This window comes from Motacilla alba, chromosome 24 (assembly GCF_015832195.1).
Source record: "Motacilla alba alba isolate MOTALB_02 chromosome 24, Motacilla_alba_V1.0_pri, whole genome shotgun sequence".
NCBI classification, from domain to species: Eukaryota; Metazoa; Chordata; class Aves; order Passeriformes; family Motacillidae; genus Motacilla; species Motacilla alba.
The window spans coordinates 1,754,793-1,779,486 of record NC_052039.1 but is presented as its reverse complement, the minus strand read 5'-3'; the positions used below and the strand labels follow the sequence as shown (position 1 = coordinate 1,779,486).

The following is a 24,694-nucleotide window of genomic DNA, read 5'->3' as shown; positions in this document are numbered from 1 at the left end:
CCGCGCCGCCCGGCCTCCCGCTGGCCCGGGCTGCGCTGCCCCGAGCGGCCCGGCCGCGGCGCCGCCCGCGGGCTCGGCCTGCTCCCCGCGCCGCCCGCGCTCCGCGCCGAGCCGGACGACGAGGAGAGAGGTGGGTGCGGAGGGGAGCTCGGTGTCAGCCCGCGCTCCGAGCCGAGCCGAGCCGGAGCCACCCCCGCGGCGTCCCGAGGAGGGGCGGCCCACGATACCCAGCCGTAATTTAATCAACAGGGTGTTTTCCTTCCAGAGGAGGGAAGGGCTCCGTGCACTGTGCTCAGGTGCTCGTTTATGAGCGTGGTGATAGTAAATCTGGAATAATGGGTGTTGCCTGCGGTGTTTCTAATGAACCCGCAGAACAATAAGAAATCCTCTGGGGAGAGAAGAGGATGCTCGTTACAAGCCCTTTGTTGTAAACTAAAACACAAGAAGTTCCACCTCAGCATGAGGAAGAACTTCTTGACATGGAGAGTGGCAGAGCGCTGGGACAGGCTGCCCAGGGAGGTCCTGGATTCTCCCTCCTTAGAGACATTCCAGACCTACAGGAACACGTTCCTGTGTCACCTGCTCCAGTTGACCCTGCCTTGGCCGGGGGTTTGGACTGGATGATTTCCAGAGATCCCCCCCAACCCTAATGATTCTGTGATCCCGTGTGTTTATTTACGGAGTTGCTGCTTTTCCCAGTGCCGCTGGCTGAGCTGTCACTGATGAACAAGTTGATCCACACGTCCCTGGTGGAGTCCCAGCAGCACGTGGAGATCCTGCAGCGGGACCCCAGCTCCCCACTCTTCTCTATCAAGACCTTCGAGGAGCTGCCCCTGTGAGTTGCCACAGCCCCCGGCCCCACCATGTTCCAGAGCACCAGCCTCCTTCACACGGGCACTTGGATGCTTTGTTTCCACAGGAAGAAGGAGCTCTTGCAGGGGGTTTATATGATGGGCTTCAACAGACCATCCAAAATCCAGGAGCAGGCTCTGCCACTCATGCTGGCATACCCGTGAGTAGGAACACGGCTGGGGCGGCTGGGCCCCGGCTCCTCGCCGCATCCCAGCCCTGTGGTGCCAAGCAGGAACGCCCCGACCCCTGCATTGCACTAAGCTGCTTTTGCCTTGCAGGCCCCAAAATCTGATTGCCCAGAGCCAGTCAGGGACAGGGAAAACAGCAGCTTTTGTCTTGGCCATGTTGAGCAGAGCCAGTGCCAGCGAGAAATATCCGCAGGTAATGCAGGACAGGGAGAGCTGCTGCAGGAGGGGTTGGCCCGAGCGCCCAGGAAACTGCCAGGGGCAGAGCTCTGGGCTTTGTCCCTGCTCCTGTGTGACTGTACCCACTGGAATGGGATGATAAACCACCAGGGCCCAGTGGCAGGTAGGACCAAAAGCACGGTGTCCACCTCAGGATTGCCAGAGTGGATCAATCCAGGTTTCAGTTATCCTGGGATTTAGGTTTTGAGGAGCAGCTGCAGACACTGCTGGTTTCTGGTGATCACATACTTCCAGTTCCCTTTCTGGGTACAGAACCAGCTTTGCCAGCTGTTTCCAGCCATGTAAGATCTCCTTTTGTATGTATGGGCAGTGTGCATGAACTAGGGCACAGGAGCAAGCTGCACCACGCTTGAGAGATGCATTTCCTCCTCAAGAAGAGCAGCAGCAGCTTCTTTCTGCCCCCTTGGCTGGAGCTGGGAACACAGCCCCGCTCCTGAGCCTCCAGGCATGCCGTGCTTCCCCATCCTCCTGTGCCTCAGTGCTGTGGGATGCTCCTGCTCTCCTCTTGCTGTCCCTGCCCCGTGTGCCCCATCCCGGCCTGACAGCTCCTTCCTCTGCTCTCCTGGCAGTGCCTCTGCCTGGCTCCCACCTACGAGCTGGCTCTGCAGATCGGGCAGGTGGTGCGCACCATCGGCAAGTTCTGCACTGACATCAAGGTGAACTACGCTGTCCGGGGAAACCGAGGTGAGTCCAGCCCAGCCCAGCTCCCAGCACTGCTGCAGGAACAGGAAGGGAGCACAGGGATCCTCTCTTTGAGCCTGCAGCTACCAGGGACTGCCCAGACATCCATGAAGGGCAATTGTCTGTGCCCCTCTCCTGCTGAGGAGGCTTTTCCATCATCACTGGCTGCTTGCAGACTCCCTTTTCCCATACGGGAGTGGTTCCCATGTCCCAGGGCTGCAGGGAAGTGTCATGATGACCCCTTGAAGGCATCACTGAGCAGCCAGAGTCTGAGCAAGCCAAGGGAAAACACAGAGCAGCAGAGAGCTCCGTGTCTGGAGGCGACCAAATGCCTTTTGCCCCCTTGCAGTTCTGAAGGGCACAGTGCTGGAGGAGCAGATCATCATTGGAACACCAGGCACCACGCTGGACTGGTGCTTCAAACAACGCGTCCTGGACCTGACAAAGATCTCCTTGTTCGTGCTGGATGAGGCCGACATCATGATCGACACGCAGGGCCTCTCCTGTCAGAGCATCCGCATCCACAGGTGGGGATTGCTGAGAGCTGCTGTCCCGATTCCCTGCTTTCCCTTCTCTTCTGTAGCTTTAAAGGAATCTGTCACCAAAGGGCTGTGAGAGTGTGCCCATGGTGCCAAAGAGGCTTGTCCACAGGGCTGTCTTTCTGTACAACTGCGTGCACTGGACACACAGGAAGGCACTTCACCTCGTTTAGCTTTCCTTTGAGCTATTACAGGCCTTGGATTGACTCACAGAACCATAGAATTTCCTCAATTGGAAGGGACCTTAAAGCCCATCTTGTTCCCACCCTTTCCCATTGGCAGGGACACCTTCCCTTAGAGCAGGTTGCTCAGAGCTCCATCCAGCTTGGCCCTGAATACTTCCAGGGATGGGGCAGCCACAGCTGCTCTGGACAACCTGTGCCAGAGCCTCACCATCCCCCCAGGGAAGAACTTCCTCCTAATGTCTAAACCTGTTTTCTTTCAGTGTGAAGCCATTCCCCCCTATTCTTGTCACTATAGACTCTTGTAAAAAGTCCCTCTGCATCTTTCTTGTCAGCCATCTTTGCTTCCCTTTCCATTGAAGGCAAGACAAAATCAGTTTAAATTAGGGTTTCTGTCCTTCTCCTGGGCAGCAGCAGCTGCTCTCGGGGCTGACAGAGCTTTTTCCCTGCCCCAGGGCTCTTCCCAAGAGCTGCCAAGTGCTGCTCTTCTCAGCCACTTACAAGGAGCCCGTGCGGGCCTTTGCGGAGCGGATCATCCCCGACCCCATCGTGATCAAGCTGCGTGAGGAGGAGCTCACCCTGAGCAACATCAGGCAGTACTTCATGGTGTGCCAGAGCTCGGACGAGCAGTACAGGGCCCTCTGCAACCTCTATGGCAGCTTCACCATCGGTCAGGTCATGATCTTCTGCCAGGTAAGGGGCCTGCCTGGGAGAGCCCTGCACTGCCCCTCTCCCTTTGGGAACAGCAGGAATGGGTCATTTTACAGTGTGGGCATAGTGGGCTCCTCCCAAGACCCCCAAAACAAAGGAGCAGACCCCAGGGGAGTGTCGAAAACCGCCATGAGCTCCCTCAAAAGGGGCAGGGGACTCTGGGGAGGGAACTGTTGGCCTCAGGCGCTCCCCGTGTGTGCAGACCCGGAGGCTGGCAGACTGGCTGTCGGGGAAGATGAGCCGGGACGGGCACCAAGTGGCCATCCTGACAGCAGAGCTGACGGTGGTGCAGAGGGCCATCGTCATCCAGCGCTTCCGTGAGGGCAAGGAGAAGGTCCTCATCGCCACCAACGTCTGTGCCAGAGGTATCCTGGCAAACCCAGCGCCCCTCTGATGGCCCGAAATGCACCAGGCCTGCTGTTCTTCCACGTGGGCTTGAGCAGCAGCTCCTGTGGGACGAGGTATCCCAAGAGGATCCTTTCCCTCTCTTCCAGGCATCGATGTGCAGCAGGTCACCACGGTGGTGAACTTCGGCCTCCCCATGGATCAGGACGGCGAGCCGGATTTTGAGACCTACCTGCACCGCATCGGGAGGGCGGGACGCTTCGGGCACCGCGGCATCGCCTTCAGCGTGGTGCAGAGGGAGACCGTGCAGCTCGTGCACAAGATAGAGGAGTATTTCCGTGAGTATCCGCGTGGATCCGCCGCTCCGAGAGGCAGGGCTGGGACTCTGCTCCCCTCCAGCTCATTTCCTGTTGGCAGATAGTCCCTGTTGGGCTGCTCCTCTCCCCGGGGCTCATCTCACTGGGAATGGGTAACAGAAACAGCCTTTAGGGTGATTTTTGCTCCCCAGCAAGCAAATTTCCCAAGAAGCAGCCCTGGAGGTTGTGTGCAACTTGCAAGGGATGTTACCAGTACCAAGGATGCCTCAGCACCTTCTTTCTTTCCCTCTTTCAGGCATTTTTTCTGCCTTTCCTTGCAAGTGCTTGTCCCAGGGGACCTGGTGCCCCAGCTCAGGTCAGCCCTGGCTGTGGGAGAGGAGGTGGCAGCTGTGGAAATCTTTCCTGAGTGGAAATTGATTGTCACTTGCTAACATCAAGAGGATTTTCATGGGATTTGCCAGATGCCAGGGCTGCACTGATGGTTTTTTGAATCCCAGTGCCTGTTTTCCCTGTGATTTTTAGAGGAAAGAAGGTTATAGGAGCCTTCTGATGGGCAGGAAACTGTGTCCCTTCCACAACTCCAGCCTCAGAGCCATTCAGCCCTCTTGGTTCCTTCAAATATCCACCTGTCCTTGGAACCTGGAGTGACCCTGAGGCAGACACCAGACAGAGAAGACATTCTGGCAAAGATTGTTGCCGTGGAGTAGAAGCAGTGAGCAGCTGGAACAGCTGGCATGTGGATGAGCCCAACCACAGCCATGGGCAGAAGGAGCCAGTGTGAGGATGAACCCCCAGCGCTCTAACTTGTGCTTTTCATGTTGTGAGGTTGCTGTTGGAGGGTACAGTCCCTCCTGTCCTGCGTGGCTGTGGAGGTGGGCACAGGGAGCGTGGGCACATCAGAGGCTGAGCTCTGTGCTGCTGCTGTTGGGCTGCTGCTGGCGCTTGCTGCCTGCTGCCCTGATCCATTTCACCTCCAGATTTGTCCCAGCTGATTCCCCTGCTCACCCCACTTCCCCTGCACTTCCTCCCAGCTGATTTCCCTGCAGGGGGAAGTGCTGCAGGGAGCACTCCAGGAGCTTCCCAGCTGGCGTGGGGCACTCAGGTGGCACGGACAGCGCTCAGGGGAACAAGCTCTGCACTCACATCCCAACAATTGCTCTTTCCTTCCTACAGAGACCACGATCAAGCAGCTGGATCCATACGACATGGACGAGCTGGAGAAGCTTGCAGCTGAGTGAGGAGCAGGGATTCGTTCTCCCAAATCCAAGTTGTAGTTCTAAACAGGAGGAAAAGTTTCAGGGGAAGACTTCCCGGTTCTCTTGTATCCTGAAGCTGTTGAGTTTTGTTGTGTTGCCTGAGGGGAGGCTGGAGCGAACCTTGTCTCGCTAGATGGCAGCAGGAATCCACTGCTGCCATCCCAGATCCCAGGGCAAAATCGAAGTGTTCAGGGTCCTGGCAGTGCAGGAGAGAGGTTGGACCCCCGGGGGTCTAAAATCCAGGTGTTAAGGATCCCATCAGTGAGGGAGAGAGGTTGGATCCCAGGGGTCTGAAACCCAAATGTTCGGGGTCCCAGCAGTGTGGGGACAGAAGCTGGACTCAGGGACTGGGCTGTGTTTGTGCCTTTGTTAATCTTTAATAAATGAAATGGTTTGTAATCACCAGGACGGTTCCTTCTTTACCAGAATTCTCTGAAATACATCAACCCTTGCAGGTGAGGTTTGATTAGGTCAATATTGACAGTGGTGACATTTATCGGGTTGGCTACTGTGCCCTGCTCTCCTCATCCAGATTTCTTATCCAAACCCAACCTGAATGGGCCCAAAAAGTGACCAAAAGGTGATGAGAGTGCAGCCAGAGGTGTGTGGCAGCAGGAGGGGGCCTAGCCCTGTCTTTGCAGTTCCTTGCTGCCAGCTTTAACCCTCTGGGGCATTTCAAGCCTCTTTGTGGAGAGCACACACATTTGGTATTAACAGTGTGATTTTGGTAATTCTAATTTAAGGATCAGTGAGGGAGATGGGAGATGGAAGGTAGTTTTCCAGGCTTTGCTGAATGTTCCTGATCCCCCTCACCATGTGCACCCCCAAATCCCCCCTGGCTTGCTCCAGCCCCTCGGCGTTGCGTTACGGCACAGCCGCCCCTATGAATGTTTGATGGTCCGGGGCGTTGCAGACAGTGGGAGATGAAATATCAAACCTTGCTCCTTGCCTGGCTTCCCCAGCTCCAAACCCCCCAGCTTTGATCACAGGGGAGTGGCAGTTCATTTTCCCCTCCTTTAGCCAAAAAAATACTGTGTGTGGAGGAGGGAACGCTCAGGGATTAAATTCACGTGGGGGCAATGCAAAGGTGCTGCCATTCCCGCACGCTAGTGCGCCGCTCCTCAGCCCTGAGATTGCAGGGGCCCAGGTGGCAGTGGCGTCAGGTTCCCCCGTGCTGGCAGGTTGATAAATAATTAACAGTTAATCAGGGCTGGGCTTAATTACCCGGGGGTAACCGGAGAGCAGGTCGTGCCGGAGAGCGCAGCCCTGCTTCGGCGTGCCGGTGCCGGACATGGAGCCATGGAGCGTGGCCGGGCACCGCCGCCTTGGAGGGGGCTCTGGATCCTGGTGCTGCTGCCGGCGCTGGCGGGGGGTGAGCACCGAGCCGTGCCCGCGGTTCCCGGGTGGGGGGCGAGCAGAGGCCTGAGGGACGCGCTGTCCCGGGCAGGGCAGCCGCTGGCGGCCGGCGAGGCGGCCTACGAGGAATGGCGGGCGACGGGCGTGCGAGGCCGGGCGGTGGAGCTGAGCTGCGGGCCGCCGCTGGCGGCCCCGCCGGCCGTGGTCTTCTGGAGCTTCACGCCGCAGGGAGAGGGGCTCCCGCGGGCGGTGGCCGTGGGCTCGGGCAGGGAGGTGGCCGTGGCCCCCGGCACGGGGACGCTGGGCCGGGTGACGCTGCGCAACGGGACGCTGGAGCTGCGGGAGCTGCGGGTGGCCGCCCAGGGCCGCTTCCTCTGCCAGGGGCTCTTCCCAGAGCGGGGCCGGCTCCGCGTGGGCTATGCCGCCGTCCTCCTGCGTGTCCTGGGTAAGTCCCTGGCTCTGGCCAACCTGGGGGGACCTGCTGGCCAGCAGCGAACAGCATCGCACTCTCCTAGGTCGTGGTCAAGAGCAGCCCCTTGCCCAGTAGCCAACAGAGCCATCCACCGGCCAACAAAACACCCCCCTAGCCAACCAAGGGCTCCACAAGTCAATAAAGCGTAGCACAAGCCAGCAAAGTGCCCCACTAGCCAATGCAGAGTCCCACTAGCCAACACGGTGGCTCACTAGCAACTGTAGTATCCCATTCACCAACCGAGCACCCCACTAGTTAGCAGAGTACCCTACTTGCCAATGTAGTCTGCCACTAGCCAGCAAAGCATCCTATAGCCAACATAACACACTGCTAGCCAATACAGCATCCCATCAGCCAAGGCAGCTCAACGCAAGCCAACATAGCACTCACCAGCCAACCCAGAGCTCCGCTAGCCAGCGCAGGTCACCATCCGCCAGCAAACCTCCTTTGGCTCCAATCAGTGTAGCCCCCTGCGAGCCAACGTAGCAGCCCACTAAGCCACCCTCCTTTCCTTGCCCTGGCTACCCAAGCATCCCGCCACCCCAAACGGGTCCTGGTAGCTGCCCCAGCTAGTACCCATGCCCACAGCCAGGGCACCCCTCGCTAGCCTGCAGGTGTCCTCACTAGCCGTCTACTGGCTGCTGTGGCACTTCACTGGCCACACAATCCGTCTGGGTGGGGGACGGGCGGGCCCCGGGGCGTTCTGATGTCCGTGGGGGCCGCTCACACTCGGTGCCCCCAGTGCCTGTCTCCAAGCCCTTCGTGCGGCCGACGGCGGCGGCGGCAGCGGAGGGGGCAGCGGTGGCCCTGACGTGCACCGTGCGGGAGGGGACAGAGCCGCTGAGCTTCTCCTGGCAGCACCAGGAGCCCCGAGGGGGTCCCTCAGTGACCCCTGCGGGGCTGGGGGGCTCCAGGGCAGAGCTGCAGCTGACACCTGCCAACCGCAGCCACACGGGCTGGTACATCTGCACCGTGCGCAACGAGGTCAACAACCGCACCAGCGACCCCGTCTACCTGGACATCGTCTGTGAGTGCCCTGCGTGCCACCCACCTCGGGGGGCCCTCAGCCACCAGCTGAGGGGGGGTGCATCTTCAGGTCTAGTGAAGATGCCATCCACGGCATCTTCAGGGCTAGTGGCATCCATGGTGTGTCTGTGGCCACCACAATGCTCCGTGGTTTGTCCATGGCCACTGAGCACCTTGCCACCATGGTATGTCCATAGCTGTCATGGAACATCCATGGACATCATGTATCCTGCCACCGTGCTGCCTCCGTGGCCACCACTGTGTGTCTATGGCCACCATGGTATGGCTTGTTGTTGCTTTGATGTATTCAGGGCCATCATACACCCCACCGGCACAATGCCTCTCTAGCCACAGTGGCCACCATGGGCGCTGTCACCACGATGCATCCGTGGCCTCTGCATGCCATGGTGTGCTCACAGCCCTCATGGTGCACCCTTTCTAAGGGATCTTTGCTGCCCTGCTTCCCATCAGTGGGAGGAAGCCCCAGGGAGGGCCGTGTCCCCTCTGTGGGGCTGTCCCTGCCTAAAGGGCCCCGTGTCCCCGCAGATGGCCCTGATGAGCCGGCCATCCGTGTGGAGCCCTTCTCCCCCGAACAGGGGGGCTTCTCGGCAGGCGAGCGGGAGGACGTGGTGCTGAGCTGCCTGGCTCCCTCCAACCCCCCCAGCCGCTACGTCTGGCTGCACAACGGCTCCCAGGTGCACATCGGCCAGACCTACGTCATCACTGCCATCGCCCGTGCCCAGGCGGGCACGTACACCTGCCTGGCCGAGAACAGCCACCTGCAGACCCGCACCCAGGCCACCATCGTCCTCACTGTCTACTGTAAGTGACCCCGTGGGGGGGCCGTAGGTCCCCGCAGGGTGAGACGGACCAGCGCGGCTCCCTGGTGAGGATGTGGGTGGGAGGGGCAGTCTGAGGTGGGGCTGGGGGGAACCCAAGCTCTCCCCCGGTGCCGATGGTCTCCTGCAGATCCACCAGCAGGGAGCCCCAGCTGCTCTGCCCTGGCCTCCGATGATCAGCGGGATGTGGCCCTGCGGTGCCGCTGGCCGGGGGGCTTCCCCCTGGCCCGGCTGCGCTGGGTGGGCCCCCAGGAGGAGGAAGAGGAGGATGAAGAGGGGTTGACAGGGAGCAGTTTTTCCATGGCCACCAGGATCCAGTCAGGGGCAGACACCAGGAACGGCAGCTCCTTCTCCTGCCTGGCCTCCCACCCCGCGCTGCCCCTGGGGGCTGCATGTGGGACCACCCTGTGTGAGTGACAGCGGGCCCATCTGCCCCCCAACCCCCCTTTGTGACGCCCTGGTGTCACGGCAGCGCCGCGATGCCCCGCTGCCGTGGCCAAACCATGGGACGGGCGCTCCGGAGTGCTGCTGCCTTTCCGGGGACCTTCAGCGCCTCCAGCTCGCTCCAAAACGGGGACGCTGTGGCACGGCCGGGATTGCCGAACCCCCTCACCCTGGGGGCTGTGTGTGTCCTTTTGGGGGGTGCTTCGGCACAGCGTGGCAGCGCCCCGCTCCGACACCGCTCCGTCCCGCAGGGCTCCCGTCCGGCAGCCCCGCCTGCGCGGCGGCGGCCACCAAGGGTGACGAGTACGTGATGCTGCGGTGCCGCTGGGACGGGGGCGCGCCGCTCGTCACCCTGCGCTGGCGGGACAGCGCGGGCAGGACCTTGGGCGACCCCGCGCCCTCCAGCGCCGTGCTGGTGCTGAGCACCGACGGCAGCCTGGGCGGCCGGGAGTTCGTCTGCGAGGCCGCGCACCCGCTGCGGGCCGCTGCCGCCGAGTGCCGCCTGCGGCTGGGTAAGCCGGAGCCGTCCCCAGCGCCCGCAGCGTGCCGCGGCGGGGTGGCACGTCCCGGCCGATAGTGTCCCCTCTCCTCGCCGAGCAGAGGTCCCCGAGCTGCAGGCGGAGAGCGAAGTGGCGGTGCTGGAGGGCGGCGAGGCGCAGCTGGCGTGCCGGCAACGGGGCAGCGGTGCCGGTCTCGGTGCCACGGTGGCGTGGTACGACCCAAAGGAGCGGGAGGTGACACCGGGGCTGGCCAAGTACCAGCTGGAGCAGGGAGAAGCGTGGGTCAACCTCACCGTCCGGGACGCCGAGTGGCCGGGGGACAGCGGGATCTACCGCTGCACCGCCACCAATGCCGTGGGCACCGCCAGCCTCCCCGTCCGCCTCCGCGTGGACCGTGAGTCCTGGGAAGGGCAAGGGTGGGCTGGGGGCATCAAGGGTGGGCTGGGGGCATCCAGCCCCGCCTGCCGGGTGCCATCTCGCCGCAGGGTACCCAGCCCCGCCCAACGTCACCATCAGTAAGCTGCGGTACACGCGGGCGCGCACCGAGGTGCGGCTGGAGTGGCGGACGCAGGGCGCCGGCAACCTCACCGGCTTCGTGGTGCAGCGGCGCCAAACCAAGAAGCCCCTCCGGGAGACCCCCAGCCCCTGGGAAACAGCCGCCGGCGACATCGAGCCGCACTCCCGCGACCGGCGCCTGGGGGGGCTGGACCCCGCGGTGCTCTATGCTTTCCGCGTCCTGGCCGTCAACCACCGCACGGCCGGGCACCCCTCCGAGGTGCAGACGCCAGGTGAAGTGGGCAGGGGCTGCTCCGCGGGGGCAGAGCGAGGGTTGAGTGGAGAAGGGCAGCGTTTCCATCCTGGTGGAGCCGAGGAGCCGAGTGTCAGCAGCCGCCAGCAGGTTTCGGGCACAGGCTCGCACCTTCCCGGGCCTTTCTGGGCTCTGCCCGTCCCTGCTGCCTGCCATGTTCCCTCTGCTCTCTTCCAGCCGAGCCTCCCTTCGAGGCGTACCCGGCGGTGACGGGGGCGGCGGTGGCAGGGATGCTGGTGGCCACCGCAGCGTCGCTGCTGGCCGTGCGCTGCATCGCCCGCCGCAGGGAGACCCTCCCCCGTGAGTGCCGGGGCCGCGGGGGCTCCTCGGGGGCCACAGCCCGACCCCTGACCCCCTCGCCTCACCCCCTTCTGTCTCCCCAGGGCTGCACGACCTGCTGTTCCGCACGTGAGTGCCCAAACCCCCGTGCCCACCGCTCCTGTGCCCGGGCACCAGCGAGCCCCCGTGTCCCCGCAGGGCCGCTCCTGGCGCCCAGGAGCCCGTGGGCACAGCGGAGGATGCTGAAGCCGCCGCAGGCGGGGAGGAGGAAGCAGAGCAAGCTCAGAGAGACTCGCGCGGCCCCGGCACGGCAGCAGGTGCCGAAGCAGCACCAGCACAGGGAGACCCGTCCGCCCCGGGCACGGCAGCAGGTACCGGGACGGGCTGAGGGCAGAGCCCCCTGCCCCGCTGCCCCAGCACCCACTCGGGCTCCTCCACCCCTCGCAGAGCCGCTCTCGGCAGCACCGGGCACCACCGAGGACCCAGTTAATGTCACCATCACCGTGACAGCGACACCGTGACCACCCCGGCTTTTGCTCCTTATTTCCCTGTTCTCCTCTCTCCCGCACCTCGGGACGGCAGCACCCACCTGTGCCCGGGCTGCGAGGCAGCTGGCTCCAAACGCAGCACCCGGCGAAAGCCCCTCCGGCTCAGCCCCGGGCCTGCAGTTACTGCTGGAGCTAAAATAAATATTTAGGCTACAATAAATAGTTTCTCACCGATGGCAGGAAAAAAGCCCGAGGGCCGAAGCGCTGCTCTCAGCCCCAGGGCTGGCATTGACTGGGGATGCTGCCTGGGGACTGTGCTGAGGTTTCTGTGGTACAAGAACAGCCACAAAGCTTTTTGTGGGAAAGGGCCTCATCTTCACCTCCAGACCCCCCAGTTTCAGGCCAAACCACAGGAGGTTAAAAACAGTGATTGGAGATGGTTTTTCCCTGCATTGGTGCAAGCACGAAGGGAAGCAGGGCCCAAGGAAAATGCCAGGCAGTTCCCAGCTTTCCTGAGTCCTCATCCTCTGCTGTCTGTGGAGACAAGGGCACCTTGGGCCATTTTCTCCTGAATTTGGTTAATAATAACCCACTGGCAAGTATCAAGCCACACAAAACAACCTTGATCAGTGCTCACAGAGTATCAGTCCCCACACCAGCCATAAAGCAGCATTAATCCTTTTATCAAACCACCCCCAGAAATACAAACCCTACCCAAACCCTCTGCAAAACCATTACTTCCAAACACAGAACATTCCAAAGGCGTATTACAGCTTCTCTGGAAAACAGAGCGTCTTTATCTGATACACCCACAATACAGGCGAGATTTAAGCAAATTTAACCATGGTTAAGTTTCAGTGTTTGGGGGAAACGAAGCAGCCACAGTTAAATCCTAACCACTTGTGGGCCAATCTCTGCTGGAAAAGGGGAAAGCCTTGCAGCAGGTCCTGCAAAAGGAACATCCAGGCAGTGAGGATGAGATAAACAAAAAGAGAGGAGGGAGATCTGTGGTGGCTCTGAGGTACGTGGCAGCCCAAGCCTACAGGTGTGAAGTCCATGGTGTGCAAAGAACTTTGGAATAAAGCAGCTCTAGCTGGGAGCTCTAGCACAGCCCTAAAAAAAAAAAAAAAACAAACAAACAAAAAAAAAAAAGCAAAAGAATAAATATAACCACAAATAATGCAATATGGGATATTTGGAATAAATTCTTCCCTGGGAGGGTGGTGAGGCCCTGGCACAGGGTACCCAGAGAAGCTGTGGCTGCCCCAATCTTGCCAGTGCCCAAGGCCAGGTTGAATGGGGCTTGGAGCAGCCTGGGATAGTGGAAGGTGTCCCTGCCATGGCAGGGGTAGAATGGGATGAGCTTTAAGTCTCTCCCAAATTAAACTGTGCTGGGATTCTATGAAACATAAGAAATCCCATTCCAACACTCGGAGCAGCCCATGGAGCTGCTGCTACCAAAGCAGATCTCGGGGGCTTCCTCCTCACACAGACATCACTCCCCAAACCCTGTGGCTGGCAAAGCTGCACCAGTAGCCCTGAGCTCCCCAGGGCTTTGGAGCAGCCACAGCCAGGCTGGCCCTGCTCCCTCCCTTCCCAGACTGGCAGGGACACCCTGCTCTGGGCTGTATGTGTCACCTCGGGGTGGCAATCTCTGTAAATTGTGCTTCATTTCTGTGCCTTTGCATTGTGACTCGTGTGGGGGGAGGGAGTGCTTTGCAAGCACTGGTTTGGTTTATTTACTGGGATTAAATTTGGAAAGGAAAAATTAAAACACCCACCCCAGCCCTGCAGTTAAGGTTGCAGCACCTCCATCGTGCCGTGTCCAGGATGGGCAGGCTCCTGACAGTCGTGCCCAGGGCTGCTGGGAGCTGTTTCACCATGACTGGTTTCATTTCAGAGCTAACCAAGCTGTTAGTAATCCCTCAAACCAAGAGTTGAAGTGGATTTTGTCTTCTGTAAGTGGGAAAGTGAGACAGGCTGGATTTCCACCTGTACTTCTGCAGAAGGGTTATTGAGCACCTGAAGACACAGTCACTGACTCAAGTTCTGCTTCAAGCTGCACAGGACAGACTCAACCAAGGCTCATTTTCCTTATTGATCTTCTTATTTCCTCATCGGGATCTTCCCAGAGAAAGCAAGAGAGGCCAGGAGGTGTTCATGGAAAGGAGGGTTCAAGTACCATTCACTGAGCTGCCAGGGAGGTGGCAGCTGTTGCTCATTTCAGATCTGCTTAAATCCCTCTCCTGGGCTCCTTGGAAGCGCTTGTCCCACTGGTAAATTGCCATGGAAACACACTCCACATTTCCCATCCTCATTCTTTATATTATTACAATTCTTTTTTATACACATGACCAGGCTAGTTTTGTGGTGTGTGGGGGAAGAAAAAAAAAAAAAAAACCAACAAAAAAGGGATTTCAAGGCATAAATAATATAAAAAGGCAACCATTTTGAAACCAAGATACATTCATATGACACTACTACAAAAAATAAATAGTGACTCTCTCTGTTATAATTAACATCCCCCCGTGACTCCCGTTCAGCGGCGCTGCGGTGCAGTTCCTGCGCTAAGTGGGGACAACGGTCACTGCCTCAGGTTTCCCGCAGCTGGAGCTGACAAAGGTCCCCAGAACCATTTAGGGTGACTCCGGATGAACTCCATCCTGGTTTTTCCTTACAGTCCTTGGAAACAGGCTGAAGAATGAGGGGACTCCAGCTCAAAACGTGGTTCGATGTTTCCGAGTGCAGGAAGCTGCTGCCTGCAAAGCAAGAGCAGGGCGGGTGGTTGTGGAGGGTTTTTCAGGAGATTCTCTGTCAGCTCAACAGAACCACACGCCCCAAAAACTCTTTTAATTCCAGTGGGTGATGCTCTTTGGGCTCAGGCTCATTCCCACCATACCAGGCACAAGCACAGGGCACAGGCTCTATCCCAGCACAGCCCCTGCATCAAACAGCTCAGAGGAGGTCAGCCCAGCACTGCAATAATAAAACCTGCTCTGAGATGGCTGCTGAAAACAGCTATGAAATAATGCTGAACCTTCAGGATTCATTAGCACGTGGTCACAATTCACAAAACTGCTGCATTCACCCCAAAGCAGCAACAGCTCCAGGCATTTGGGGGAAATGGGTCACTCAGGAGTTTGTGGCACCAAGGCCACGCTCCTGATCTGGCACGCCTTGCCAGAGGTGTGTCCACCTGAACCCCCCTCTCCCTGCTGCCTGGTGGGTGCAGAGGGAGCTGCCTGATTTCAGCACACAAGGTGCAGTGATTCCAGGGTGGGACGAGGAACAGGTTCTCTTTCCACCAACAGAGACTGGGTCCCTCCCTGGGCCAGCTCCTGCCTCCAGGATGGCTCTGGAACGCTCGTGTCCTGTGTCAGGGCTGATGGGTGTGCTGTGAGTGCAGCATCCATCAGTCACAGCCTCCTGGTGTGTCAATGAGCCCTTTTCAGAGGCATCAATCACAAGGGCATGACAGGACCAGGCACTGGAGCAGCACTGCTCCCACTTTCCGTGATGGGAAAGGCGGGCCACTTCACCTTCCTCCAAGCCTGCTCTTACAAGGGTTTAATTACTGGCTTCTCTGCAGTAAATCAAGCTCCCTACAGATGTCCTACAGAATATTCCCAGCTTGCCAGCCAGGTGCTATCCTCTGTGGGATGCCTCACCGTCCATGCAATCCACAGAGAGCTGGCTCATGCCCTCCCGACAGCAGGGAAGCTGCGCCGGGGGCTGCTCCGTGCTCTCCCTGCCCTCCTCCAGCCGGGCGCTGCACTCGGGGCTGGCCGAGGCCAGGCACATGGCCACCATCACGTGGGGGCTCAGGGGCTTCATCTCCACCCCGTCCTGCTGGAAAGGGGCTCCCAGGGGCACGACGGGCAGCGTGCTGCTGCCGAAAGTGCCGTTGGTTTTGGTGAAACACCTGCGGGAGGGACAGAGGCCAAAGTTACTCAGAGTGGCTTCTTCCCCCCTTTCTTCTTCCCCCAACAACTTCTGAGTGTTTTACCGTATCAACGATCAGAGCATTTGTCAAATCAGTTTTAAATATATTTGTGGAGCGATTCTGACATTAGAAAAAGGATAGAGTGGTTTTTTTCCTCCCAGCAGACAGCTGAAAACATTCAGAACACGCTCAGTTCCCTCCCCCATTGATTGAGACCCAATGACCTGACTCGTGAGTCCATTTCTCCATCAAAGCAACTCCATAAAACATGTTTTCACTGCCAAGATAAAGAGCTCAAATTTGAAACCCAAGCAGTACACTTAGGTACCTTGAAAAATAAATACTAAGTGTTATTGGAGTGAATGCAAATTAGAAAAATAGATGCAATATAAGAAATTTAACTCCCCTGTTCTGCTGTGTCAGTCAGACTGTGGCCCTGTAATGCCTTTGTAAAGCTGTGGAACTGAGGTTAAAGTGCTGAACAATCGTTACAGCTGAGGTGTTTAAGCTTTAAACAAAAAGGAGCAGGACTTTGACACACATACCACTGCAGCACGAGGGAAAACACCTCAGTGTTTGCAGCCCCATGAACAATGCAGCCTCAGGGAACATTTATATAAACTATTCCTACATAAGAAAGCCTTAACTACCCCAAAAATAAAAAGTTCGCTTGTGCAGCTACCACAAATTTTGAGAAACTACACGTAAAGATGCTCCTTGTTATGTGATGCAGGACAGAGATGGATCTGCAGATGAACACATGGAAATAAGGATGGAAAGTGTTCACACCCTCCAGTGACAGCCCAAAATGCTCCTGTGAAAGCTGAACAAGCTCCAGGTCTCTATGTGCTAGTGCAGATACAACTCTGAGCAGCCTTCTTCTCTTTTTTTCTGACCAGATGTAAACCCACCCCTCACCTGCAAGTAGCACTGTGTGCTGCTCCAGACTGATTCTGGCCCAAACCTGAGCAGAGCAGATGAAAAATTGCTGGAAATGAGGAAAGATGGACTGGGACACCAGCAGTGCCAGGGCAGCAGCCAGCAGAGCTGACCTCGACAGCAGCCCAGCACTGAGCTCAGAAGGCTTCAAATCAGGGTATGTTAAGCTTGGCAGTCTCAGTTAAGTCCTGCCCAAGTCCCAGAAACCACTTTTATGCCATTAAAAAAGTCATGGCAATAAGGAGAACCATCACGCTGGAGGGACCTGTCCTACAGCCCTGCCTAGAGCTCAGTTCATAGCTGAAACCTGATCAAAACCTGGGATCAATACTGCAAGAACTGAAAGAGCAACAAAACACCCAACAACACAAATAAACTTGTCAGAGGAGGAGCTGTAGTGAGCTTTCCCTCTGGCAGATGCTTCACCTGCAAAGCCAGAATAGGACAAATGGGTTCCCTCTGGAGCCTGCTCCCCTCCCAAAAGCTGTGAGGATGGAGCAGCACTAAGCTTCAACCTTCACTCTCCTATTTTGTCCTCCCACTCCTGTAACTGCCTCCAAAATCATTATTCCAAGTACCAAAATACCACAGAAGCCACTGGAGAATCCACATGAAACACATCTGGTCCTCAAACAAATCCATTTATTAGTTTGCCTTTCTCTCCGCAGAGGTTTTGACTGCACTCACTTATTATTTAGAAAAAAAAGGCTCGGAGAAACCCATCTAAATGTTTGGGTTTGCATGTTTCTGGGCGTTTCTTCTTAAAGATCCAGGGGTGAGTGAAGCTCTCTGTATTATTGTAAGAGCTTGAAGGATGTTTCAACACAGCAGTTCAGCATTCTAAGCTTCAATAACCACATTTTGATGGAAACAAGCCATGGGGATATCCAGAGCAGAGTGTGGAGGAAGAGTGATGTAAAATCCCTGCTGGGAAAACACATCTTCTATCAATTCTTCATACTGAAACTCTACTAAACGGTAATCTAAAAAAATCCTAATTTAGATGGAAAAGCTGGAAAAACAAACTGATGTTCCTACATTTGAATTGGGTATTTCAGATTTCTGATCAAAACGCAGCGAATTTGCAAAGGAGAGAGATCTGCAAAAGTGTAAATTCCTCTGCAAAAGTCAGGTATCTCGAGAGCTTTAGCACAAAGGCACAAGAGAAAAAAAAAGATCAAGTCTCAATCCTGTCAACCACAGGCTTTGTCCACAATAGCAAAGTCGGTCTCCAGTTTTCAGCAGCTTCTCCCTCTGGCAAGACTCCATGAGAAGTTATGAGGGATAAAGTGCTAATTTAAACAGAAGACCCAGGGATTTCAGCACTGCAATAATAAAACCTGCTCTGAGATGGCTGTTGCTGAAAACAGCTATGAAATAATGCTGAACCTTTAGGATTCATTAGCACGTGGTCACAATTCACAAAACTGCTGCATTCACCCCAAAGCAGCAACAGCTCCAGGCATTTGGGGGAAATGGGTTGGTGAGGGATTCATGGCACCAAGGCCACGCTCCTGATCTGGCACACCCTGCCAGAGGTGTGTCCACCTGAACCTCCCTTCCCCACCTGCCACGGGGGAGCTGCCTGATTTCAGCACGTGATTCCAGGGTGGGATGAGGACAGGCAGGCCAGGGGGACAGCCCTCACCTGCGCAGCGAGGTTGAACAAAATGGGGAAACCACTCCAGCCTCCAATTCCCACTTGCCAAAACCTACTGAGCCGACTGCACTAACCCAACAGGCCTTCCTCCTCCTCTTCCTCCTCCTCCCCCTGGGCATAGACCCAGCTCCCTGGTGTAAAGCTGAGGCACGTTCTGGTCCTCTCTACTCCCCTCTCCCATGTCCTTTTCCATTCCCCCAGCGGCAGGACAGGAACAGAGCGGGCCCTGCTGCGCAGCTCTCTGCCAAGCCGAGGTTAATGATCCCCTCCGGGGCAAGGCAGCTGCAAGGGACAACTTGTTTCTCTATCAAGCAGTCAAATATAGAATGGGGCTGTGAAAACTCAAAGTTCAGGCCCTGCTGATGACCCGTCTGGGAGGAGCAGCGCAGTTGCAGAGGATGGAACTCTTTCCCTCGCTTTCTTAGGGAAAAAAAAAAGAGCAAATAAAGAACTAAATGTGTTTAACACTGGAAGCAAGCTCTTAATTACAGTGTAACACATATGGCATGTTCTAAATTACCACGAGTCTCAGACATCCTGGTGAGAGCTGCTGCACGGCCTGCTTGAAATCACAGCATTGGTGTGTGAGGAAACGTGCTGGGCTTTCCTGAGACCTGCCAGGGACACTGGGCCAGGCAAGGCATGCCCAGCTCCACCTGCGAGCAGCAGCTTGTCAGCATTACACTCTCATGCCCATATTTATGGAAGGAAGAAGGATTCAAAGCTCATTAAAAGCGGTATTTTAAAAAGTAAAACTATGAAAATAAAGTGAATGTGTTTTCTGCCTTCAACAACAGCTTTATTGTTCAACAGGGGTTGGACTCGATGATGCTTGTGGGTCCAACTCAGAATATTCAATGATTTGATGATTAATTTCAACTCAGCTTAGCCAGATGCACACCTAAAGGCAGCTGAAGATTTTAACAGTACTGAAAAATCAAAGTATGATTGAAAAAAAAGCCCAGCTTGTCTGACTTTCAGTCCAATTTCTAATCATTAAAATAACCAGAGATTGAGTCAGAAGCCTAAGGAGGACAGTAATTCCAAAAGTGAAAACTTAGTAATTTTTATTAGGTTTCAAACTCCCAGCTACAACGCAGAAGGCAGATTTCCCTTATTCTACACAAGAATTCTTTTTCACATTAAAAAAAATGTATCCCACTCTGACAATGGCTGGTCATCTCCTCCTGAAGGCCTCAAGAACTTCAAATCCCATGTTTTACAAAGAACAGCATTGTGAAGGCAAAGGAGTGAGATGGTTAGTGTTCTTAAGGGAATGTCAGGGAGTGTAAAATATAGAAGACCAATTAAATCCGATTTGACAAGCTCCATATGGAATGATTTTGTTATCTCAGAACTGAAGAAGAACACAGGAAATACAGATTTTTCTTAAAATCCAGTGCCCAACCTGCCTCACTTCCTAGAGAGCACCAGAGGAGCATGTTGAGCAAAGTGAGCTCTGGGGTTTTAACAACTTGTTTTATTCTGTCCTATGGAAAATCCTCAACTGCTCTCCAGGTCATCCATGGAGCTCCTTGTGCTAGTGAGGACACAGCTCTCATCTTTTGTCAGCCCCAGCTCCACCCCAGCACACAGAGGGAGGGCTGTTCTCTGGGCAGGTCATTTCTCACCTGTTGTTGTCATTTCTCACCTGTTGTTGTCATTTCTCACCTGTTGTTGTTCCGACAATTCCGGCAGCTGATGCACTCCGAGGGGTCAGCCTGTGGCACTGTCGTGTACATCCCACCACCCTGCAGCAGGAAGGATTAATAATTAATAGTTAGAAATCAGATCCCTGCTGGGACACCCAAGAGCTCTTGGACTCAGTCTCCCTGCTCTGATCACATTATCGATGCCCTGCTCCGGGCTGTACGTGGCACAGCAACACTGAGCGATTGTCCAAAGGCCAGGGGAGGCCTTTGCCAGTGTGTGTGTCAGGGAAAAGTAAATAACTGCAGCTTAGACAAGTATGTGGTCATTTCCCTGGTCTGTTTTCAGCTTAATATGCTGAGGTTTAATTTAATAAACACACTGTAAATATATTTATTTTTAACGCTGATGACAGACACGAAAGCGAATTGCTGTTCATTAGCACGCAAGGCTTGTTTAGGGAGACAGAGGATTAAATTTGCAGGGCTGATGTCACATACAAACCCATCCCACTTTCCTGTAATTACTCCGATTAGATCAGTTTACTTCACTACACTGATTTTTGAACCGTTTGGTATTTGTACAGATGGGGTAATTCCTCAGCCAGCAATGACTCCGGGTGAGAGGGATTTTGTGTTGTTGGTTTTGGCTAACGGGGCCATTACAAGCCAGTTGAAATGCCCAGATTAACACATACCTCATTGTTAGGGACCAGGCAGACAGTGATGTGGGAGCCACTCCAAGGGGGCTGCAGAGCCAGGCTCCTGCACTGGGCTCCAGGAGGGAGCCGGGCTGGGAAGGCTCACCTGGCTTTTGGCAGCTCAAGTGGTAGGCAACTTCTAGCAATCCCTATTTTCACAAAGACAGAGCTTATCCTGAAGTTTTTGAGGGATAGGGAGCACTGAGGAAATGCCTAATTAGTCTTGATTGCCATCCTGGCCAGTTTCTCCCTTCCTCATTTAACCCAATCATTGAAACAATAAAGAGCAACCTAAGGAGGATCAGAACATCCTGTTCCTCTGCGAGGCCTCGCCCATGTGCCAGTCCCAGCCCTTCTCCATGGGCACGGATCCTGTGACTCAAACTTTCTACAACAGGGAGTGGGGAAAGAAAAGCTCAACCCCATCTCCTGTTCCCAGCAAGACAGCAGCATTGGGTGGACACCTCAAAGCACAGAGGAGCTCCAGGCACCAAGACCTGTGTAATCACAAACATATTTCCTTTTTTCCCCCAAAAAAAAATAAAAATGGGAGACACAAAACAATGCAAACTACCAGTCTCAGTCCCAGGCAAGCTTTTGAGCACTGCAAATCCTCCCTCCCTGTGGGCTTGGAGATTTTTGGAGAGTTTCACCCACTGGGAGATTGGACAGGTCAAAAAAAAAAAAAAAACAAACCAGTTTGGGACTTGGTTGCTCTTGAAAACAACAAGAAGTGGGCACTTCTGGCTCCATGGGTAGGCCAAGGGCAGAATGGGGTGAAGAACTGACTGGTCTGGGCTCAGACTGGAGGGAACTGAAGTGGCAACTACTGTGCAAGTGCTAATTTGTTGTTCAATAAAATGAAGTGCTTGTGCTCAATTACCAACACAAACAATAGACCCGTTTTTTTTCTCCAGAAACAGCATGGGTTATTCAGACTTTTGAACTTTTTCTTTCAGTTTTCCTGGGCAATGTTCACAGTTTTGAGTAAGTTTAGTAAGTTTGAATGCAAGCCATCTGTTTCCATAGACAATAATGAAATCATTATTCTCTCTTGGAAACAGGACACGTTTCAGCAAATGAAGTATTTTTCCACAGCATACAAAGGCTGGATCGCAGACTGAAATTAGTTTTTAATTTTATTTTCAATTTCAAAACAAAAAACGAGCCTGTCTCAACAGTCACAAACAGGGGACTAAAAAAAAAAAAAGAAAAAGAAAGCAGCATTATTGCTCTGCTGCAGTTCAAGATGTATGGGGCACTTCATTCCATGGAACCTCCTGCGCCATTCGTGCTTTGCCATAATTAATAGCATTGCTCAGAGTTACAGATCTGAAACAGGTGGGGGAAAAACGGGTGATCCATAAAGCAGCAGAATAAGCAGCTATAATTAAATGTATTTAACTTGGAGATTGAGAAATACCATATGTACAAGTAAAGTATCTCAGCCCAGCACTGAGGCATTCTCAGAGCTTACATGCTGTTAGGAGGAGGGTAGAGGCAGATTTCCCAGAGTAAGTGGAATTCTTGCTGTCATCTGATATTCTCAAATGAAAACCATGATGTTTGTATCACAAATATCAGCCCAGTTGCTTCCTCTGGGATAAGGAATTCAGTGGAACTGGCTGTTATCAATGGATGAGTATTCCCCCACCCAAATCAGGCCTGCTTCCACAGCCCCTGAATGAACCCCAAGGTCTGGGCTGAGCCTCCCGCCCAGTAGAGGAGCTTACGTTCACGAGGTGATGGGGATGTTCGTAGTCCACGTGTGTTCTGGACAGGGAGTTGCTGTGCCCTGGGTACAGTCCTGCTCCTCCTCCACTCATGATGCCATTGACACCATTGGCGACTTTGTGATGGAGGTGGGGACAGCCGTTGCTGAGGAAGTTCCCGTGGATGCTGCCGTTGACCCGGCTCGTCCCGGGCAAGGTGGTGTACTCAATCATCTGCCCGTTGATATCTGCCCCTTGGTACAGGTAGCCTGGGGGGTCGTATTCTGCAAAGGACATTTTCACTGAAAGCACTTCTACTGATAGATGAGAAGCTAAATGAGCAACCCTAAAAAATAATGAAACTTATCTTTTCTTTCTCCAGCTTTTGTGAACTAACTCTGCTATCCAACTGCTTAGCATACGCATGTAGACATGGAAAACAGCCACATCCTGGAGAACAGGCCAGAAATGTTGGTCTGGAAGGAGCTGGTTGATGTCAATCACTACAAGAGCATCCTAAAACCAGGCCTTTTGTATCACCAACAGCCCTTGTGCTATATCTGCTATAAGCTGCTTCCAGAAGATCTCTCTGGGCTGCAGCTGAAGACACTATCTTCATTATCTCCACATTTCTCTCTGTAGGAGAGTAAGAGTATTTAAAAATAACCACAGGCCGAGCAAGAGCAAGGCTGATTTATGCACAAGGAGCAGAAAAGGCCACTGCAGAGATTCTGCTGGCTCTGGGTTGTTGGTGGCTGCAGAGCACCTTGCAAAGCTCCTGCTCCAGGCTCCTGCTCACTAATGAACAGGTTTTCCTTATTAACACCTCTCTGGAAGACTTGGCCACTGAATGCCATCTCATTGTGCAGGGACTAAGAGGTAACAAGGGACTTGTCCTAGAGCTGCAAGTTCTCTTTCTTTCCAGATGCACTCAAGAAAGGGAGAGATCCAGGGTTTAACTCTCCACAATTTTAACAAGTGATTATGATTACACACATTCTGCCTCTGCAGTCATCAGAGACCTATGCAGAGGCTTAAAGTTAAACACAAACTACAGAAACTTTGCACTGGGCTTTCCCACACCATTCCCTGGCTGAAACCGCAGCACAATCCTCCAGGGACCCAGCAGGACAGGGAGCATCAGGGTGAGGAAATGGAGATGCTGCTCTGAAAAACTCAAGTCTGCACCTAAGGCCCACCTGGAAGTACAAGTCTCTACAGAAATGCAAGTCGGCTCCTAACAGGAAACTGCTTCCCATCCCTAAAACACAGCATGGACATTCCTGATTTTACCCTGGTAAGGTTTTCCCCGTGAAACCGACCCCCACTCACTCTGCATGGCGTTCTGCTGCCGGTTCTTCCAGAGGCACATGGCGATGAAGACGATGAGGATGAGCACCATGACGCCCAGGACGCAGCCCACGATCAGGTACAGCATGTCCCCGCTGCGCACGGGGCCGCTGGCAGCCACAGCCCCGCTGCCCCCCGCCCGCTCGGGGGGGCTGGGGGGCGTGCTCAGGTCTCTCACTGGATACTCAGACGCTCCCGGCGTGCGTTTCACTGGATGAGTAGAGACAAGCACGTGTACATCCACTAAATGCGTTTTTGAAATGTGGTTTTTTTCGTCACGAAATGAAAATAATTACTGCCGAGCCTGAGTCCCGATGCCTCGCAAAGAAAGCTTCCAAGTCAACACTAAATCCTGCAATGAGAATGCCAACTCCTATTGGGTAATAACTGTTTGCCTTGGAAAATGGTGATTATCCCGCCTGCTCACCGCTCTTTGAGGTCACTGGAACTTTAACGAGCCGCTCGAGGTACCCGTGGCTGCAACTGCTCTAACTCTCAACTTGAAAGAGCACAAATCTTTCCACTTCTGAGGTCAGGAGAAACCACAACACTCATTTCTCTTGCCCAGGCTCTGCCAGATGACCTACCCTTATCTGATGTGAACCCTGCTAACCCCCTTTCCAAACCACACAGTTGAAGATCAACCAAGAGATGAACAGAAAATCACTGAAAATGAGATGCTGGTTTAACCCAGGAATTGCATTTATATTAATTTCCAGTATACCACAGTTCAGATTTATTTCATTCTACACTAAAACCCTAAAAGAGGTGCCTGGCTTAGGAGTGAAGCTGCTCAGAGAGAGACAGGCACCTCCATGCAGGTATGCTGGATAAGCTGGATCACCCTTATGAGCCTGGGGGAGATAAATTTTAAGGAAGAGGCAGTGTGAATGACAGATTACATCTTGCCCACTTTAAAATTAGAGAAAAAAGTTATATTCCTTGCAGGAGGGAGACCAACTGTGCGTGCAGCTTTGAAGCCCTGCAGCTCCTACTCCTTCCTTCAAAGGTTTCACTACTCACTTCACTGAATTTTGATGCTTCCGCTCCCAGAGGGCTTTTTTCTTTTTTTTTTTCTCAAACATTTTTTCATAGCACTGCATTTGAAGTTTACTGTCTGCATTTTCCCTTTACAGCCTTACTTGGTTTTAGAGATTAAAGGAGACAGGAATTCTTCGCAAAATAAATGTGACTGCCATATCTGACACTTCCCGAGAACA

General features: G+C 54.5%; 3 protein-coding genes across 9 annotated transcripts in view; 2 read left to right on the top strand and 1 right to left on the bottom strand.

The window, feature by feature from the left end:
- Positions 1-63: 63 nt before the first annotated feature.
- On the top strand, positions 64-5,711 carry DDX25 (DEAD-box helicase 25). Of its 2 annotated transcripts, XR_005259697.1 has the most exons (11): positions 64-130; positions 700-835; positions 920-1,012; positions 1,131-1,233; positions 1,847-1,961; positions 2,308-2,485; positions 3,135-3,372; positions 3,593-3,755; positions 3,885-4,073; positions 4,348-4,829; positions 5,226-5,711. XR_005259697.1 is itself a non-coding variant. In XM_038161277.1 (10 exons), exons 2-10 carry the CDS (start codon positions 723-725, stop codon positions 5,288-5,290), a joined length of 1,257 nt encoding a protein of 418 aa, XP_038017205.1. In that variant the 5' UTR covers positions 64-130; positions 700-722; the 3' UTR covers positions 5,291-5,711. The 2 variants fall into 2 exon arrangements, 1 of the variants encoding a protein (XP_038017205.1); XM_038161277.1 differs by lacking the exon at positions 4,348-4,829.
- A 735-nt stretch (positions 5,712-6,446) lies between these two features.
- VSIG10L2 (V-set and immunoglobulin domain containing 10 like 2) lies at positions 6,447-12,672 on the top strand. 4 transcript variants are annotated; one of them, XM_038161258.1, is made up of 12 exons: positions 6,457-6,680; positions 6,756-7,109; positions 7,879-8,163; positions 8,709-8,984; positions 9,132-9,410; positions 9,697-9,957; positions 10,046-10,339; positions 10,431-10,733; positions 10,931-11,053; positions 11,137-11,161; positions 11,231-11,403; positions 11,480-12,672. In XM_038161258.1, the coding sequence occupies exons 1-12, from the start codon at positions 6,608-6,610 to the stop codon at positions 11,551-11,553; spliced, it is 2,520 nt and encodes an 839-aa protein (XP_038017186.1). In that variant the 5' UTR covers positions 6,457-6,607; the 3' UTR covers positions 11,554-12,672. The 4 variants fall into 4 exon arrangements, 3 of the variants coding, with proteins under 3 accessions (XP_038017184.1, XP_038017183.1, XP_038017186.1); XM_038161256.1 differs by having other exon boundaries at positions 6,451-7,109; positions 11,231-11,349; XM_038161255.1 differs by having other exon boundaries at positions 6,454-7,109.
- Positions 12,673-12,811: 139 nt separating this feature from the next.
- Positions 12,812-24,694, bottom strand: part of CDON (cell adhesion associated, oncogene regulated) — a 58,508-nt gene continuing 46,625 nt past the window's right edge. For all 3 annotated transcript variants that reach the window (XM_038161253.1, XM_038161252.1, XM_038161254.1), the window contains exons 16-20: positions 23,457-23,684; positions 22,146-22,408; positions 19,734-19,813; positions 15,189-15,442; positions 12,812-14,279 (exon numbers count right to left, since the gene is read on the bottom strand). In XM_038161253.1, the coding sequence (XP_038017181.1) occupies positions 14,113-14,279; positions 15,189-15,442; positions 19,734-19,813; positions 22,146-22,408; positions 23,457-23,684 (992 nt within the window). In that variant the 3' untranslated portion in view covers positions 12,812-14,112. The remainder of the gene's footprint in view (positions 14,280-15,188; positions 15,443-19,733; positions 19,814-22,145; positions 22,409-23,456; positions 23,685-24,694) is intronic.